Genomic DNA, 16,457 nt, shown 5'->3' with positions numbered 1-16,457 from the left:
AAAGGGGGGATTAAACCCCTTTTTCCCCTTGGGTCGTTGTGTCCACGAGGCCGAATCGCCACTTCCGCAGCAAGCGTGAAAAAGGGTATCGGGTCGACGCCGCACGTACCTTTGACCCACGCTGCCATGAAAACGGGGACCGGACCTCGCACAAGCCACGCTAATCGATTACGCTCGAGCGGTGTGCGTATCACGTGACTCGTGCCATTACTTTTATGGAACCCGATTCGAGCGGTTTTATTCTTACTATGCTAGGCCAATTAACGGAAGGGACGGGAACGGTCAAATAAGAGGAAGAACACAATTTATTATAATGTACAGTGATCAGGATAAAGGAAAAGGGACACAGAGCAGATGCTTAAACAATGTTAACTTATACCCAGACACAGGGCCCTCTCACTCATGCGGGGAAAAAGAAGGAATGAAGTTCGCGCGCCAAACGCGCCTTGCCGTCGGTCGCTCCGGGACAGCTCGCCCGGCGTGGCCGTCTGGTGCTCAAGGCACGTATGCAGGGAAATGCAGGCAGGAGGAGATCGCGCGTCTGTGGCCCGGACACGGGTCGTCTTCACAAGCGCGATTTAGTACAGACAGCAGAGCGCAGGGCACAGGGCACGGGGGATTCGTGTACAATGAGGCTATTTCAAGCAATTCAAGTCCAACACTCCGACTCGTTCTCTTGCGTTCTCTGACACACCGACTCTGACTCATAGGCTGGGCGACTGACTGACTCCTCGAATGAACTGAACTCTCACTTCAACTGAGGCAGGGGGCTCGGAACAGGGTTTTATGGCTCCGCCCCGGCCCTACCCGAATGTTCCATGCTCCGCCTCCCATTGCCGTGGTTAGCCACTCCCCTCGAGCTCTGATTGGCAGCTCGTTGCTTACCGGCCACTCCCTCCTGCAGCTCCTCCCTTCGGCCTTGCCAGACTTGTTCAGGCCGAGCACGTGGCATTCCAGCGCAAAAGAACACCTAAGCTCACTGGCCTACTCAACGCAAAACTAACACAGGAAAGGAGACTACCTTACATTTACTAAGAAATACCTATACCACAGCGAGGCTACATGTTATGGTGCGTCTCCCTACGAAGGGGGTTATCCTTTATTCACATAACCGCAACACTATACCAAGGAGTATATATATATATATATATATATGAATGGAGAATATATACATATGAATGGAGAATATATACACACACACACACACACACACACACTTAGTTGAGGCAACACATTTAACATAGTTGGGGAACAGGGACATCAGGAGATATGTGGAAAGGAGAGGGATGAGGTGGGGTACACAGGATAAACAAGATGGACACCACAGGGGATTTCTTCCAATTAGGACTCCTTCAAGCTGCGCATGTAGGTGGGTGGGTTTGAGGTGGGTTAATTGAGGTGGAAGGTATTGGATGGGGGAAGGTAAGAGATGGTGGTGAACAGCTGTTTTTAAGACCTGGAGGGAGCAGTGCGATTGAAGAGAGTGTGGGAGATTGTTCCAGAGGTGAGAGAAAAGAGGAATGAAAGAGAAGGTGAGCAGAGAGTCTTGATTTTGGCAATTTCAACAGAAGAGGGTTACTGGCAGATCGTGTGTGTCCTGAAGGAATATTTTGGGGACAGAGCGGGGGGTGCAAGGCCGGAGAGGAGTCGGTAGAAGACAGAAAAACCACCAACCTGCCTGCGGTGAGAGAGTGAAACTCCCTCAGAATCAGCTTCATCGCAGGAGATGCAAATGATTCTGATAGTTTTGGTTTCTACAACGTGAAGCTGAGCTCGGTGTGAGGCTGGTGCACCAGCCCAGAAGGGAGAGCCGTACTCCATCAAGCTGTGGATGAAAGCTTTGTGTGTGATGAGGAGCTCAGAGGTGCCAAGGAAGGACTTCGCACAACAGAGGATGGCCAGTCGGCGACTGGCTTTGGAGGTCAGCTTGGAAATGTGGTTTTCCCTAGAAAGATCATGGCAGATAGTGAAACCCAAAAGCTTGAGTGACAGAACTTATTTGAGAGGATTGTTCAGAAAGTAGATGGGAGAGTTTTCCAGTCGGTTTTTTCGGAGAGACATAATAAGAGTGTGAGATTTGTCAGGATTGAAAGACATGTTCCACTTGTTTGACCAGTTTGTGATTTTATCCAGGTCTGGAGAGAGTGAAGAGGCTGCTGCCTGCCGATCTGGGGGTTGAGATATGGAGTGGCAGAGAATGGAGTCATCAGCGAAAAGATAGATAGGATTTTCAAGAGAGTCAGAGAGATCATTGATGAAGATTAGAAAAAGCACAGAGCTCAGAACACTGCCTTGAGGAATGCCAGCCTGGACAGGAAGAGGGGATGAGAGAATTCCATTTAGAGCCACACGTTGACTATGACAGGAGAGGAGGTCCGCGAGCCATGCTTGGAGATTTCCATGGATACCATCAGAGGAGAGTTTTGTGAGCAGCGCAAGGGATCCAGACCATATCGAAGGCATGGGAAATGTCAAGGGAGACATCTCTGATTTCCTGCTGTCGTTGAGGACCTCCATCCATTGTTGAGGCAGCAGAAGCAGCATGTCCAGAGTAGAGTGGCCTGGTCTAAATCCGAATTGATGATCTGAGATCAAGCCTTTGGAGAAGCGGAAGGATTTGATATCAGAAGCGATGACGGATTCCATGACCTTGCTGATTATTGGGGCAGGCTGATCGGTCTGTAGTTGTAAGGATCTGTTTTTGCACATTTTTACTAATGTTGTCTGATTTCCAAGCAGATGGCTGATGACCAGATATTCATGAAAACCTTAATAAACCACAAAGGGGATGTATTTGTTAAAAATCTAAGTTTGATTGTCTTGTACAATATTAAGAAATGAAACTTTAAATGGTTAAAAACAATGTGTCACTGACCTGTTCCTGTCTCTCAGACAAAGATGAATGCAAACCTGGAACCTTACTCTGCAGTGGGATGAACGAAACTTGCACAAACACCATCGGCCTGTACCAATGTGACTGTGAAGATGGCTATGACCGAATCAATAGCAGCTGTGTGGGTAAGGAAGAAATTCCTGTTAAATCCAACAAACATGTATTTCACAAAATCCTATTTAAAAATAAAATTCAGGGATTTCTTAATTTCCTTTGATTCATAGAAGAAAAACAGCTTCATTTAGATTATGAAAGATTGTTTCAAAAGAAGATTGCAAAAACTACCGACTTACAATCGATTCGATGTTTTGTCTGAAAAATGTGAAATTGTTGGTCTTTGCAGGCACATACCGTGTAAAATGAACTCATCTTGTCCACACTCCCTCATAACCTTCCCTCTCCACTCATCGTTTTTACCCTTCATCATTTTAATTTCCCTCCTCACCCCTTCCTTTTCGTGTTTGTGTTCTTCACCCCTTTATAATTTAATTATTCTCCCCCATTTCACATTATTTCCACTGGGAAGGCAGATGCCAAATCAAAACAGCAAGAGCAATGGACCTCACTCCAAAACCAGTGAACAGACAAAATTAAACACAACTACATAATCTCCTGCTTCGTGCACCCAAACTGCCCTGTTGAGCAAGGCATATGACGATGAAGCAGAAGATGGTCGACAAGATGTTGAGGGCCAGCAAACAGTCACAACTAGCGGTACATCTCTGTTCTGGACCGGAGATGTACACTCCCGAGCTGTTTCATGCTGCCAGTGGTGTGATACTCTGCTTACCGCGCAGTGATCCAAGTGCACTCACTCTTTCCACTCTCTGGCTTTGTGTCCGAGGAACTCACTCGCCAACTGATCTCCGCTCTCTCAGGAACTACTTCAGTCACTTGTCTCGGGCTGATGGAGCTCTCTGTTTATCTCTGCAATGCGCTCTGACACTCCAGTGCAAGTGTGTGTGCATGAATTGGTGTAAATAACACTTAATTTATGGCAGATTTTTTTTTTTTTATAATTAAGGATCATGATCTGCATCTGTTTATTCGACGTTTATGACTTTAGAAGTGAGTTTAGGATGTACGTAGTGCTCGGAGTGAGTTTCAAGCTTGAAGTCTTCTCTATTTCATTCGGAAAGGACTCACATGTTGATTCAGCAACCATGGTATAATTCATAACAGAGGCGCCATATAGGTTTGCTGTCACCAGACATTGGATTTTCCGTCTCGTCCAGTTAATATTTCGGATGGTTTGCATATACTTAGGTAAAGAGATTTCCGTTTATCTGTGAAACGCAAAGACAAATCTTGGGAAAGAAAGGACAAGTGAGGTGAAAGAATGAGCAATCTGGATGAGATGTGTGTAACATGTCTCGAGGAGTTTATCCACAAGTCTGGTCCAATAAATTGTGATGTTTGTTTGGGTTGTTTTGGTGTGCTGTAAGATCATGGGTCATGTATCAGATCAACTTTGACTTCCGGAAATATTTTCATGGAGTCCACGTGACCTACATGGGTAATCTTCCAACGGTGACAAATTTGAATGCCAAAGTAGATAGCCTAGCTGCAATTCAAACGACAATGATTCAAGCTATAGATAATATGACCAAATTGTGACCAACACTAACTTTACACTGACTGTGACCAGGATGAAATGTTCAATTCTACAACAAGTGTGGTGTGGTCATTTGTATGTAGCACATATCTGTGGGTTAGCACCAGTTCTCACAGGGGCAATGCAGTAGGTGCTATAGGTTCGAGCAACAATCTGGAGTTTGTCCATGGTGCCGGCGAATGATCGCCTCCTCTTCGTGAAGAACACTGTAGGATATTTAACGTTCATCAACTAATGCAAGCAGACGGGCCACCCAATTTAATATTCATTCGACTGATGGTGCATACAATGATGCCTCGCCCTGCCTGTGAAACACCAGGATGAGAGTTTATATCTGGGCCAAGATTAGAACCCAGGCTCGACATCATTGTGATTCGAATCCAGGCTCGAAATCAAACTGGAGGTGAGGGCACTTACCTCCAGGCTGTCTTTCCAGTGTAACCCCTGTGTGTGACATTCAACGATAGACAAAACAAATGTGGAGATACAGTGCATTCAGAAAGTATTCAGACCCTTCACTTTTTTTCACATTTTGTTATGTTGCAGCCTTATGCTGAAATCGTTTAGATTCATTTTTTCCCTCATCAATCTACACTCAATACCCCATAATGACAAAGAGAAAACAGGATTTTAGAAAGTTTTGCAAATTTATTAAAAAGAAAAAACTGAAATATCACATTTACATAAGTATTCAGACCCTTTGCTTTGACACTTGAAATTGAGCTCAGGTGCCTCCCATTTCTCTTGATCATCTTTGAGATGTTTCTACACCTTGATTGGAGTCCACCTGTGGTAAATTCAATTGATTGGACATGATTTGGAAAGGCGCACACCTGTCTATATAAGGTCTCACAGCTGACGATGCATATCAGAGCAAAAACCAAGCCATGAGGTCGAAGGAACTGCCTGCTGAGCTCAGAGACAGGATTGTGTCGAGGCACAGATCTGGGGAAGCCTACAAAAAAATCTCTGCTGCATTGAAGGTTCCCAAGAGCACAGTGGCCTCCATAATTCTTAAATGGAAGAAGTTTGGAACAACCAGGACTCTTCCTAGAGCTGGCCGCCCGCCCAAACTAAGCAATCGGGGGAGAAGGGCCTTTGTAAGAGAGGTGACCAAGAACCCGATGGTCACTCTTGTTGAGCTCCAGAGATACTGTGTGGAGATGGGAGAAACTTCCAGAAGGACAACCATCACTGCAACACTCAACCGATCTGGGCTTTATGGCAGAGTGGCTAGACTGAAGGCTCTCCTCAGTGAAAGACACATGAAAGCCCAAAAAATCTTGTTTCTCACAGTCTGAGAGTCCATCTAGGTGCTTTTTTATAAACTCCAAGTGGGATTTCATGGGTCTTTCACTGAGGAGATGCTTCCGTCTGGCCACTCTGCCATAAAGCCCCAGATCGGTGGAGTGTTGCAGTGATGGTTGTCCTTCTGGAAGTTTCTCCCATCTCCACACAGGATCTCTGGAGCTCAGCCAGAGTGACCATCGGGTTCTTGGTCACCTCTCTTACCAAGGCCCTTCTCCCCCGATTGCTCAGTTTGGTCGGGCGGCCAGCTCTAGGAAGAGTCCTGGTTGTTCCAAACTTCTTCCATTTAAGAATTATGGAGGCCACTGTGTTCTTGGGAACCTTCAATGCAGCAGAGATTTTTTTGTAGGCTTCCTCAGATCTGTGCCTCGACACAATCCTGTCTCTGAGCTCTGCAGGCAGTTCCTTCGACCTCATGGCTTGGTTTTTGCTCTGATATGCATTGGCAGTTGTGTGACCTTATATAGACAGGTGTGTGCCTTTCCAAATCATGTCCAATCAATTGAATTTACCACAGGTGGACTCCAATCAAGGCATAGAAACATCTCAAAGATGATCAAGAGAAATGGGAGGCACCTGAGCTAAATTTCAAGTGTCATAGCAAAGGGTATGAATACTGATGTCAAAGTGATATTTATGTTGTTTTTTAAAATAAATTTGCAAAACTTTCCAAAATCCTGTTTTCTCTTCGTCATTATGGGGTATTGAGTGTAGATTGATGAGGGAAAAAATGAATTTAAACGATTTCAGCATGAGGCTGCAACACAACAAAATGTGAAAAAGTGAAGGGGTCTGAATACTTTCTGAATGCACTGTACTCTCTGATACAAGAAAAACTATGGACATGGGAGATGATTTCAGGGAGTTTCTGAGTTTGTCTGTTCTGCCAGACTATTAGCGATAAACTCTACTCCCAGACAACGTGAGGAAAGGAAGATATTGTATGAGGAGTTGTTTCAATGGAAATATAATGGAGAGAATAATTTGTTCATTTTTTGGCTGTAATACCAATTAGTTCAAGGCTAACCCCCGCTCTAGCAGGGAAAATGGCCTTAAAATGCATGTTGTTGTTGTTGTTGTTGTTGGCTGTAATAGTTGAACTTCCTCAAATGGAAACAAGCAGTCCCCTTTTCCCACAGTATTCCAAACAGAAGCATTTTCCCCTCTGCCCCATTCAGTATTTCCCTTCCTCTCAAAATATTCCAAATAGAAGTGCAACAGGACAAAATGTAAACAGTTTAGTTCATGTTTCAGTTTTGGAGCACTCTACACTAAAAGTTATGTATAGAAATTCCAACCGCTTAACGCATATGTTTTGAAGAATTGGAAGGAGAGACTCATGTGAAATCCCCTGATGTGTTTGTTATTTCGAATGCGCTCACAAATAATTCCTTACACAAATGAAGTTAAACCGAGAGTGCGATTGAAACTTAATGGGATGTTCCTTCCTGCACAATATCTATGAAAAGTGTTGGCAATTTTGTGCCAGTATCGTGGGTAAAATCTCTGCATGGAATTATTTGTTTAATTAGCATTGTTGGCAGTACTTGGGAGATCTTGGGTGCGACGCAGCACAGGTATGATGGCCCAAATGGCTTCCTACTTCAATAAAGTTGAAATTACTTTGTACTTAAAAAATGTCTTAAATAAAGTCTAATTATTTCTTCATGCAGTTAGAAGACAACGAACTGTAGAACCTGCTACTACTACAACGTCTCAGCCAAGGTCAAATGGAACAACTCACATCATCACGACAACCTCTGCAACTACAGGTAAAACAAGCAGTTTGTTTAAATCTACAGCAGGTATTTTAATGAAATGTATCTTTTAAGCATTCATTAAAAAAAAGAGACGACATGCAATATCTCTTACCAGTTTAGAATAGATCATGGTCAGCTTCTCTTACTTCAGATCAAACTTTCCGACACAACCAGAGGTAGTTGTAACATCTTAACCAAGTTGACCAAATCATCAGCACAAACACAGAAAATAGGAAAAATGCCAAGCAAACTGATCTCCCAGATTCGCATCATCAATGTACAGTATATCTAAGTTTGGCAACATCAATGTCAATCTGAGATGCAGTGCAGGCCAAATGCCAATTATATGGGGTTTGGAAAATTCATAATGTTTCTTTTTCTCATTCTCCCCCCTGCCACTTGTATTCCATCTGAGAGACTGCTCTGCAGTCCAAAATGCAGGCATTGGATTGTTCCAAGCTGGAAAACAATATTTTATATTTCCATCCCTCTTTACAAAACAGTTGCAGATATTTATTAAGAGTAATTGGTTTTCGATAATTTCACTGGTGAGAGAGAGGATGGTCATTTAATTTGGTAAAATAGGGACTGTTACTGAGACTGCAAGTATGAAATTGCTATTTGAGGTTTTAGGGAATATAAACAAGGTGTTTCTAAAGAAACGCTTTTCACATTGTCATCTCATTCTTAAAGTTCTTACTGTTGGCAATGTATCATAAAATGTTTATAGCAATGTTATTTCCCAGCTAACAATTATTTCACGCATTTTGGATAGATTAGTTGGTGCTCATAATTGAGCTTTATACCTGGGTTTGATTTCCAACGGATTTTTATCTAGTTTTAAATTTGCTGCTTCACATCAGCAGTATGGACAAAGTACGCTGCGTGCCACCCTTCACCTGTTTTGTTTGCATCATGATTGTTGATTTTAAAGTTCCTACACTATATATTTTAAAGTGTGGGCAAATGCACTGCCTGCAGTATTTGGGAGGTCTTGCGTGAAGCAGCGCGGATAAGATGGCCCAAATGGCTTCCTCCTGCACCTAACTTCGAATTTATTTGTATTTCAAAAATATCCTTCACAAAGTCTCATGATTTATTTGTGCAGGTACAACACCAGGAGTAACTCCAGTCTCTGCCAATGTTACAACATCTCAACCAGACACAAATGGAACAACTCACAACGTATCTACAACCTCCACATCCACAGGTAAAACAAGCATCCTATCTGAATCAACAACAGGTATTTCGTTGAAATGCATGTTCTACTCCACCCCTTCGTTTTAGCTGTTAAATTCTCCCCTGATACTGCATCTGAGAGATTTGTTTGCGGTACAAAGTGCAGGATTGCTTAAACTAATGTGGCAACGAATTTTATATTCATGCTTTTTGCTGGTCAGGGCAGGAATTTGTAAATTGTTACTGGTGCCGGCGATCGTTTGGCTTCACTTTGTGAAGAACACCATGGGATATTTAACTTCCACCAATGAATGCTGGCAGACGGGAAGCCCGTTTAACGTCCATCCGAGAGATGGCACAAACAATGATGAATCGCCCTGCCTGTGAAACATCGAAATGACAGTTTATAGGTGGGTCGGGATTCAAACCCAGACTTCACAGCTTGGAGGCGAGTGTGCTTGCCTTTAGGCCATGCTGTCATCCTGGCATCATCAATGTCTATCTGAGATGCAATACAGGCCAAAGGACTATTATATAGGGTTTGGAAAATTGATGGTTTATTTTTCTAATTCTTCATAATGTTTCTTTTTCTGATCCACCCCACCCCCTTAAATGAAGTGGTATACCTGCCACTTGTATTCCATCTAAGAGTATGCTCTGCAGTACAAAATGCAGGCATTCGTTTGTTCTAAGCTGTAAAATAATATTTTTTATTTCCATCCCTGTTTACAAAGTAGTAGCAGATATTTATGAGGAGTGATTGGTTATCGATAATTTAACTGGTGAGAGACATGACGGTCATTTAATTTATAATCTTGGGTACTGTTACTGAGACTGCAAGTATGAAATTACTATTTGAGTTTACAGGAATTGCTAGCGAGGTACCCATGCTATGCACGGGTGAGGAGCTGGAAGCAAACAAACAATGTGGAAACGGTAAATGCTAATCCATGGACCAATAAATTCCACATTCCTGTGCCACCTGTAGTCGAACATCAAGCATGGACAGCAGGTTCATGAAGGACTTGCACAAAAAACGTTCCTGTTTGAAAGGTTCTGTGCCCACTCAATGGCGAATCTGCATATGGCGATCCACGAATGTCACGGTTGGAAAGTAGAAACCCTCACATCATTTCGTCATTCATTTGAACTCAATATCCCTATTTTCATTCCAAACAGCATAACTCCAATCACAAATTGAATAGCATTTAGATAAAATACATATATATATATTATATATATATACTTTTACGAACACTCGTGACAAAACAAATATTTAAATCCGTGCTGATGTTACATCCGGATTTGGAGCAGTTCCGTAGGGTTGGAAATTCAAAATCATAATTGTATTCACTCAATTCCAAATAACATCATTCCAATCATAAATTGATACTGCAGCAAAATACTGTGTTAAATGACGATTGTATGGAGATATTATCAAACCAGCGCGTTGTCGTTATGTGTTTACTTCTGGATTCGTGGCAGCTCTGTATCGAGTCAATTTCAAAATCATAATTTCATTGAGGAATTTATGAAACCTGCTACCGACCTTACAACATCCGCTGGGAACCCAAAACGTTCCACAGAAAGTTTGGTGGGGCTAACCCCAAAGGGAATAGTTTGGGGATGGATGGACGAACACTCCTGTTTATAATCGAGATAAACTAGGTTTTTTCTAAAGAAATGCTTTTCACATTGTCATCTCATTCTTAGAGTTCTTACTGTTGGCAATGTATCATAAAATGTTTATAGCAATGTTATTTCCCAGCAAACAATTATTTCACGCATTTTGGATAGATTAGTTGGTGCTCATTATTAAGATTTCTATCTGGGTTTGATTCCCAATGGATTTTGATCCAATTTTAAAATTACCGCTTTACATCAGCAGTATGGGCAAAGTACGCTGCGTGCCACCCTTCACCTGTTTTGTTTGCATCATGATTGTTGATTTTAAAGTTCCTACACTATATATTTTAAAGTGTGGGCAAATGCACTGCCTGCAGTATTTGGGAGGTCTTGTGTGAAGCAGCACGGATAAGATGGCCCAAATGGCTTCCTCCTGCACCTAACTTCGAATTTATTTGTATTTCAAAAATATCCTTCACAAAGTCTCATGATTTATTTGTGCAGGTACAACACCAGGAGTAACTCCAGTCTCTGCCAATGTTACAACATCTCAACCAGACACAAATGGAACAACTCACAACGTATCTACAACCTCCACATCCACAGGTAAAACAAGCATCCTATCTGAATCAACAACAGGTATTTCGTTGAAATGCATGTTCTACTCCACCCCTTCGTTTTAGCTGTTAAATTCTCCCCTGATACTGCATCTGAGAGATTTGTTTGCGGTACAAAGTGCAGGATTGCTTAAACTAATGTGGCAACGAATTTTATATTCATGCTTTTTGCTGGTCAGGGCAGGAATTTGTAAATTGTTACTGGTGCCGGCGATCGTTTGGCTTCACTTTGTGAAGAACACCATGGGATATTTAACTTCCACCAATGAATGCTGGCAGACGGGAAGCCCGTTTAACGTCCATCCGATAGATGGCACAAACAATGATGAATCGCCCTGCCTGTGAAACATCGAAATGACAGTTTATAGCTGGGTCGGGATTCAAACCCAGACTTCACAGCTTGGAGTCGAGTGTTCTTGCCTTTCGGCCATGCTGTCATCCTGGCATCATCAATGTCTATCTGAGATGCAATACAGGCCAAAGGACTATTATATTATATAGGGTTTGGAAAATTGATGGTTTATTTTTCTAATTCTTCATAATGTTTCTTTTTCTGATCCACCCCTCACCCCCTTAAATGAAGTGGTATACCTGCCACTTGTATTCCATCTAAGAGTATGCTCTGCAGTACAAAATGCAGGCATTAGTTTGTTCTAAGCTGTAAAATAATATTTTTTATTTCCATCCCTGTTTACAAAGTAGTAGCAGATATTTATGAGGAGTGATTGGTTATCGATAATTTAACTGGTGAGAGACATGACGGTCATTTAATTTATAATCGTGGGTACTGTTACTGAGACTGCAAGTATGAAATTACTATTTGAGTTTACAGGAATTGCTGGCGAGGTACCCATGCTACGCACGGGTGAGGAGCTGGAAGCAAACAAACAATGTGGAAACGGTAAATGCTAATCCATGGACCAATAAATTCCACATTCCTGTGCCACCTGTAGTCGAACATCAAGCATGGGCAGCAGGTTCATGAAGGACTTGCACAAAAAACGTTCCTGTTTGAAAGGTTCTGTGCCCACTCAATGGCGAATCTGCATATGGCGATCCACGAATGTCACGGTTGGAAAGTAGAAACCCTCACATCATTTCGTCATTCATTTGAACTCAATATCCCTATTTTCATTCCAAACAGCATAACTCCAATCACAAATTGAATAGCATTTAGATAAAATATATATATATATTATATATATATACTTTTACGAACACTCGTGACAAAACAAATATTTAAATCCGTGCTGATGTTACATCCGGATTTGGAGCAGTTCCGTTGGGTTGGAAATTCAAAATCATAATTGTATTCCCTCAATTCCAAATAACATTCCAATCATGAATTGATACTGCAGCAAAATACTGTGTTAAATGACGATTGTATGGAGATATTATCAAACCAGCTCGTTGTCGTTATGTGTTTACTTCTGGATTCGTGGCAGCTCTGTATCGAGTCAATTTCAAAATCATAATTTCATTGAGGAATTTATGAAACCTGCTACCGACCTTACAACATCCGCTGGGAACCCAAAACGTTCCACAGAAAGTTTGGTGGGGCTAACCCCAAAGAGAATAGTTTGGGGATGGATGGACGAACACTCCTGTTTATAATCGAGATAAACTAGGTTTTTCTAAAGAAATGCTTTTCACATTGTCATCTCATTCTTAGAGTTCTTACGGTTGGCAATGTATCATAAAATGTTTATAGCAATGTTATTTCCCAGCAAACAATTATTTCATGCATTTTGGATAGATTAGTTGGTGCTCATTATTAAGATTTCTATCTGGGTTTGATTCCCAATGGATTTTGATCCAATTTTAAAATTACCGCTTTACATCAGCAGTATGGACAAAGTACGCTGCGTGCCACCCTTCACCTGTTTTGTTTGCATCATGATTGTTGATTTTAAAGTTCCTACACTATATATTTTAAAGTGTGGGCAAATGCACTGCCTGCAGTATTTGGGAGGTCTTGCGTGAAGCAGCGCGGATAAGATGGCCCAAATGGCTTCCTCCTGCACCTAACTTCGAATTTATTTGTATTTCAAAAATATCCTTCACAAAGTCTCATGATTTATTTGTGCAGGTACAACACCAGGAGTAACTCCAGTCTCTGCCAATGTTACAACATCTCAACCAGACACAAATGGAACAACTCACAACGTATCTACAACCTCCACATCCACAGGTAAATCAAGCATCCTATCTGAATCAACAACAGGTATTTCGTTGAAATGCATGTTCTACTCCACCCCTTCGTTTTAGCTGTTAAATTCTCCCCTGATACTGCATCTGAGAGATTTGTTTGCGGTACAAAGTGCAGGATTGCTTAAACTAATGTGGCAACGAATTTTATATTCATGCTTTTTGCTGGTCAGGGCAGGAATTTGTAAATTGTTACTGGTGCCGGCGATCGTTTGGCTTCACTTTGTGAAGAACACCATGGGATATTTAACTTCCACCAATGAATGCTGGCAGACGGGAAGCCCGTTTAACGTCCATCCGAGAGATGGCACAAACAATGATGAATCGCCCTGCCTGTGAAACATCGAAATGACAGTTTATAGGTGGGTCGGGATTCAAACCCAGACTTCACAGCTTGGAGGCGAGTGTGCTTGCCTTTAGGCCATGCTGTCATCCTGGCATCATCAATGTCTATCTGAGATGCAATACAGGCCAAAGGACTATTATATAGGGTTTGGAAAATTGATGGTTTATTTTTCTAATTCTTCATAATGTTTCTTTTTCTGATCCACCCCACCCCCTTAAATGAAGTGGTATACCTGCCACTTGTATTCCATCTAAGAGTATGCTCTGCAGTACAAAATGCAGGCATTCGTTTGTTCTAAGCTGTAAAATAATATTTTTTATTTCCATCCCTGTTTACAAAGTAGTAGCAGATATTTATGAGGAGTGATTGGTTATCGATAATTTAACTGGTGAGAGACATGACGGTCATTTAATTTATAATCGTGGGTACTGTTACTGAGACTGCAAGTATGAAATTACTATTTGAGTTTACAGGAATTGCTAGCGAAGTACCCATGCTACGCACGGGTGAGGAGCTGGAAGCAAACAAACAATGTGGAAACGGTAAATGCTAATCCATGGACCAATAAATTCCACATTCCTGTGACACCTGTAGTCGAACATCATGCATGGACAGCAGGTTCATGAAGGACTTGCACAAAAAACGTTCCTGTTTGAAAGGTTCTGTGCCCACTCAATGGCGAATCTGCATATGGTGATCCACGAATGTCACGGTTGGAAAGTAGAAACCCTCACATCATTTCGTCATTCATTTGAACTCATTATCCCTATTTTCATTCCAAACAGCATAACTCCAATCACAAATTGAATAGCATTTATATAATATATATATATATATACTTTTACGAACACTCGTGACAAAACAAATATTTAAATCCGTGCTGATGTTACATCCGGATTTGGAGCAGTTCCGTAGGGTTGGAAATTCAAAATCATAATTGTATTCACTCAATTCCAAATAACATCATTCCAATCATAAATTGATACTGCAGCAAAATACTGTGTTAAATGACGATTGTATGGAGATATTATCAAACCAGCTCGTTGTCGTTATGTCTTTACTTCTGGATTCGTGGCAGCTCTGTATCGAGTCAATTTCAAAATCATAATTTCATTGAGGAATTTATGAAACCTGCTACCGACCTTACAACATCCGCTGGGAACCCAAAACGTTCCACAGAAAGTTTGGTGGGGCTAACCCTAAAGGGAATAGTTTGGGGATGGATGGACGAACACTCCTGTTTATAATCGAGATAAACTAGGTTTTTCTAAAGAAATGCTTTTCACATTGTCATCTCATTCTTAAAGTTCTTACTGTTGGCAATGTATCATAAACTGTTTATAGCAATGTTATTTCCCAGCAAACAATTATTTCACGCATTTTGGATAGATTAGTTGGTGCTCATTATTAAGATTTCTATCTGGGTTTGATTCCCAATGGATTTTGATCCAATTTTAAAATTACCACTTTACATCAGCAGTATGGACAAAGTACGCTGCGTGCCACCCTTCACCTGTTTTGTTTGCATCATGATTGTTGATTTTAAAGTTCCTACACTATATATTTTAAAGTGTGGGCAAATGCACTGCCTGCAGTATTTGGGAGTTCTTGCGTGAAGCAGCATGGATAGGATGGCCCAAATGGCTTCCTCCTGCACCTAACTTCGAATTTATTTGTATTTCAAAAATATCCTTCACAAAGTCTCATGATTTATTTGTGCAGGTACAACACCAGGAGTAACTCCAGTCTCTGCCAATGTTACAACATCTCAACCAGACACAAATGGAACAACTCACAACGTATCTACAACCTCCACATCCACAGGTAAAACAAGCATCCCATCTGAATCAACAACAGGTATTTTGTTGAAATTCATGTTCTTCTCCACCCCCTTCGGTTTAGCTGTTAAATTCCCCCCTGATACTGCATCTGAGAGATTTGTTTGCGGTACAAAGTGCAGGATTGCTTAAACTAATGTGGCAACGAATTTTATATTTATGCTTTTTGCTGGTCAGGGCAGGAATTTTTAAATTGTTACTGGTGCCGGCGATCGTTTGGCTTCACTTTGTGAAGAACACCATGGGATATTTAACTTCCACCAATGAATGCTGGCAGACGGGAAGCCCGTTTAACGTCCATCCGAGAGATGGCACAAACAATGATGAATCGCCCTGCCTGTGAAACATCGAAATGACAGTTTATAGCTGGGTCGGGATTCAAACCCAGACTTCACAGCTTGGAGGCGAGTGTGCTTGCCTTTAGGCCATGCTGTCATCCTGGCATCATCAATGTCTATCTGAGATGCAATACAGGCCAAAGGACTATTATATAGGGTTTGGAAAATTGATGGTTTATTTTTCTAATTCTTCATAATGTTTCTTTTTCTGATCCACCCCTCACCCCCTTAAATGAAGTGGTATACCTGCCACTTGTATTCCATCTAAGAGTATGCTCTGCAGTACAAAATGCAGGCATTAGTTTGTTCTAAGCTGTAAAATAATATTTTTTATTTCCATCCCTGTTTACAAAGTAGTAGCAGATATTTATGAGGAGTGATTGGTTATCGATAATTTAACTGGTGAGAGACATGACGGTCATTTAATTTATAATCTTGGGTACTGTTACTGAGACTGCAAGTATGAAATTACTATTTGAGTTTACAGGAATTGCTAGCGAGGTACCCATGCTACGCACGGGTGAGGAGCTGGAAGCAAACAAACAATGTGGAAACGGTAAATGCTAATCCATGGACCAATAAATTCCACATTCCTGTGCCACCTGTAGTCGAACATCAAGCATGGACAGCAGGTTCATGAAGGACTTGCACAAAAAACGTTCCTGTTTGAAAGGTTCTGTGCCCACTCAATGGCGAATCTGCATATGGCGATCCACGAATGTCACGGTT

At 41.6% G+C, this 16,457-nt stretch overlaps 1 protein-coding gene across 1 annotated transcript in view; it reads left to right on the top strand.

The window, feature by feature from the left end:
• LOC137425815 (uncharacterized) overlaps positions 1-16,457 on the top strand; it is a 1,363,480-nt gene that overhangs the window by 1,308,226 nt on the left and 38,797 nt on the right. Inside the window, exons 113-118 of the mRNA XM_078775194.1 lie at positions 2,893-3,018; positions 7,490-7,588; positions 8,685-8,786; positions 10,886-10,987; positions 13,088-13,189; positions 15,275-15,376. Of these exons, the coding sequence (XP_078631320.1) occupies positions 2,893-3,018; positions 7,490-7,588; positions 8,685-8,786; positions 10,886-10,987; positions 13,088-13,189; positions 15,275-15,376 (633 nt within the window). The remainder of the gene's footprint in view (positions 1-2,892; positions 3,019-7,489; positions 7,589-8,684; positions 8,787-10,885; positions 10,988-13,087; positions 13,190-15,274; positions 15,377-16,457) is intronic.

Source organism: Myxine glutinosa, chromosome 4 (assembly GCF_964187855.1).
Source record: "Myxine glutinosa chromosome 4, kmMyxGlut1.1, whole genome shotgun sequence".
NCBI classification, from domain to species: Eukaryota; Metazoa; Chordata; class Myxini; order Myxiniformes; family Myxinidae; genus Myxine; species Myxine glutinosa.
Note: the sequence above shows the minus strand (reverse complement) of the source record. Positions and strands in the feature narration are given on the sequence as shown.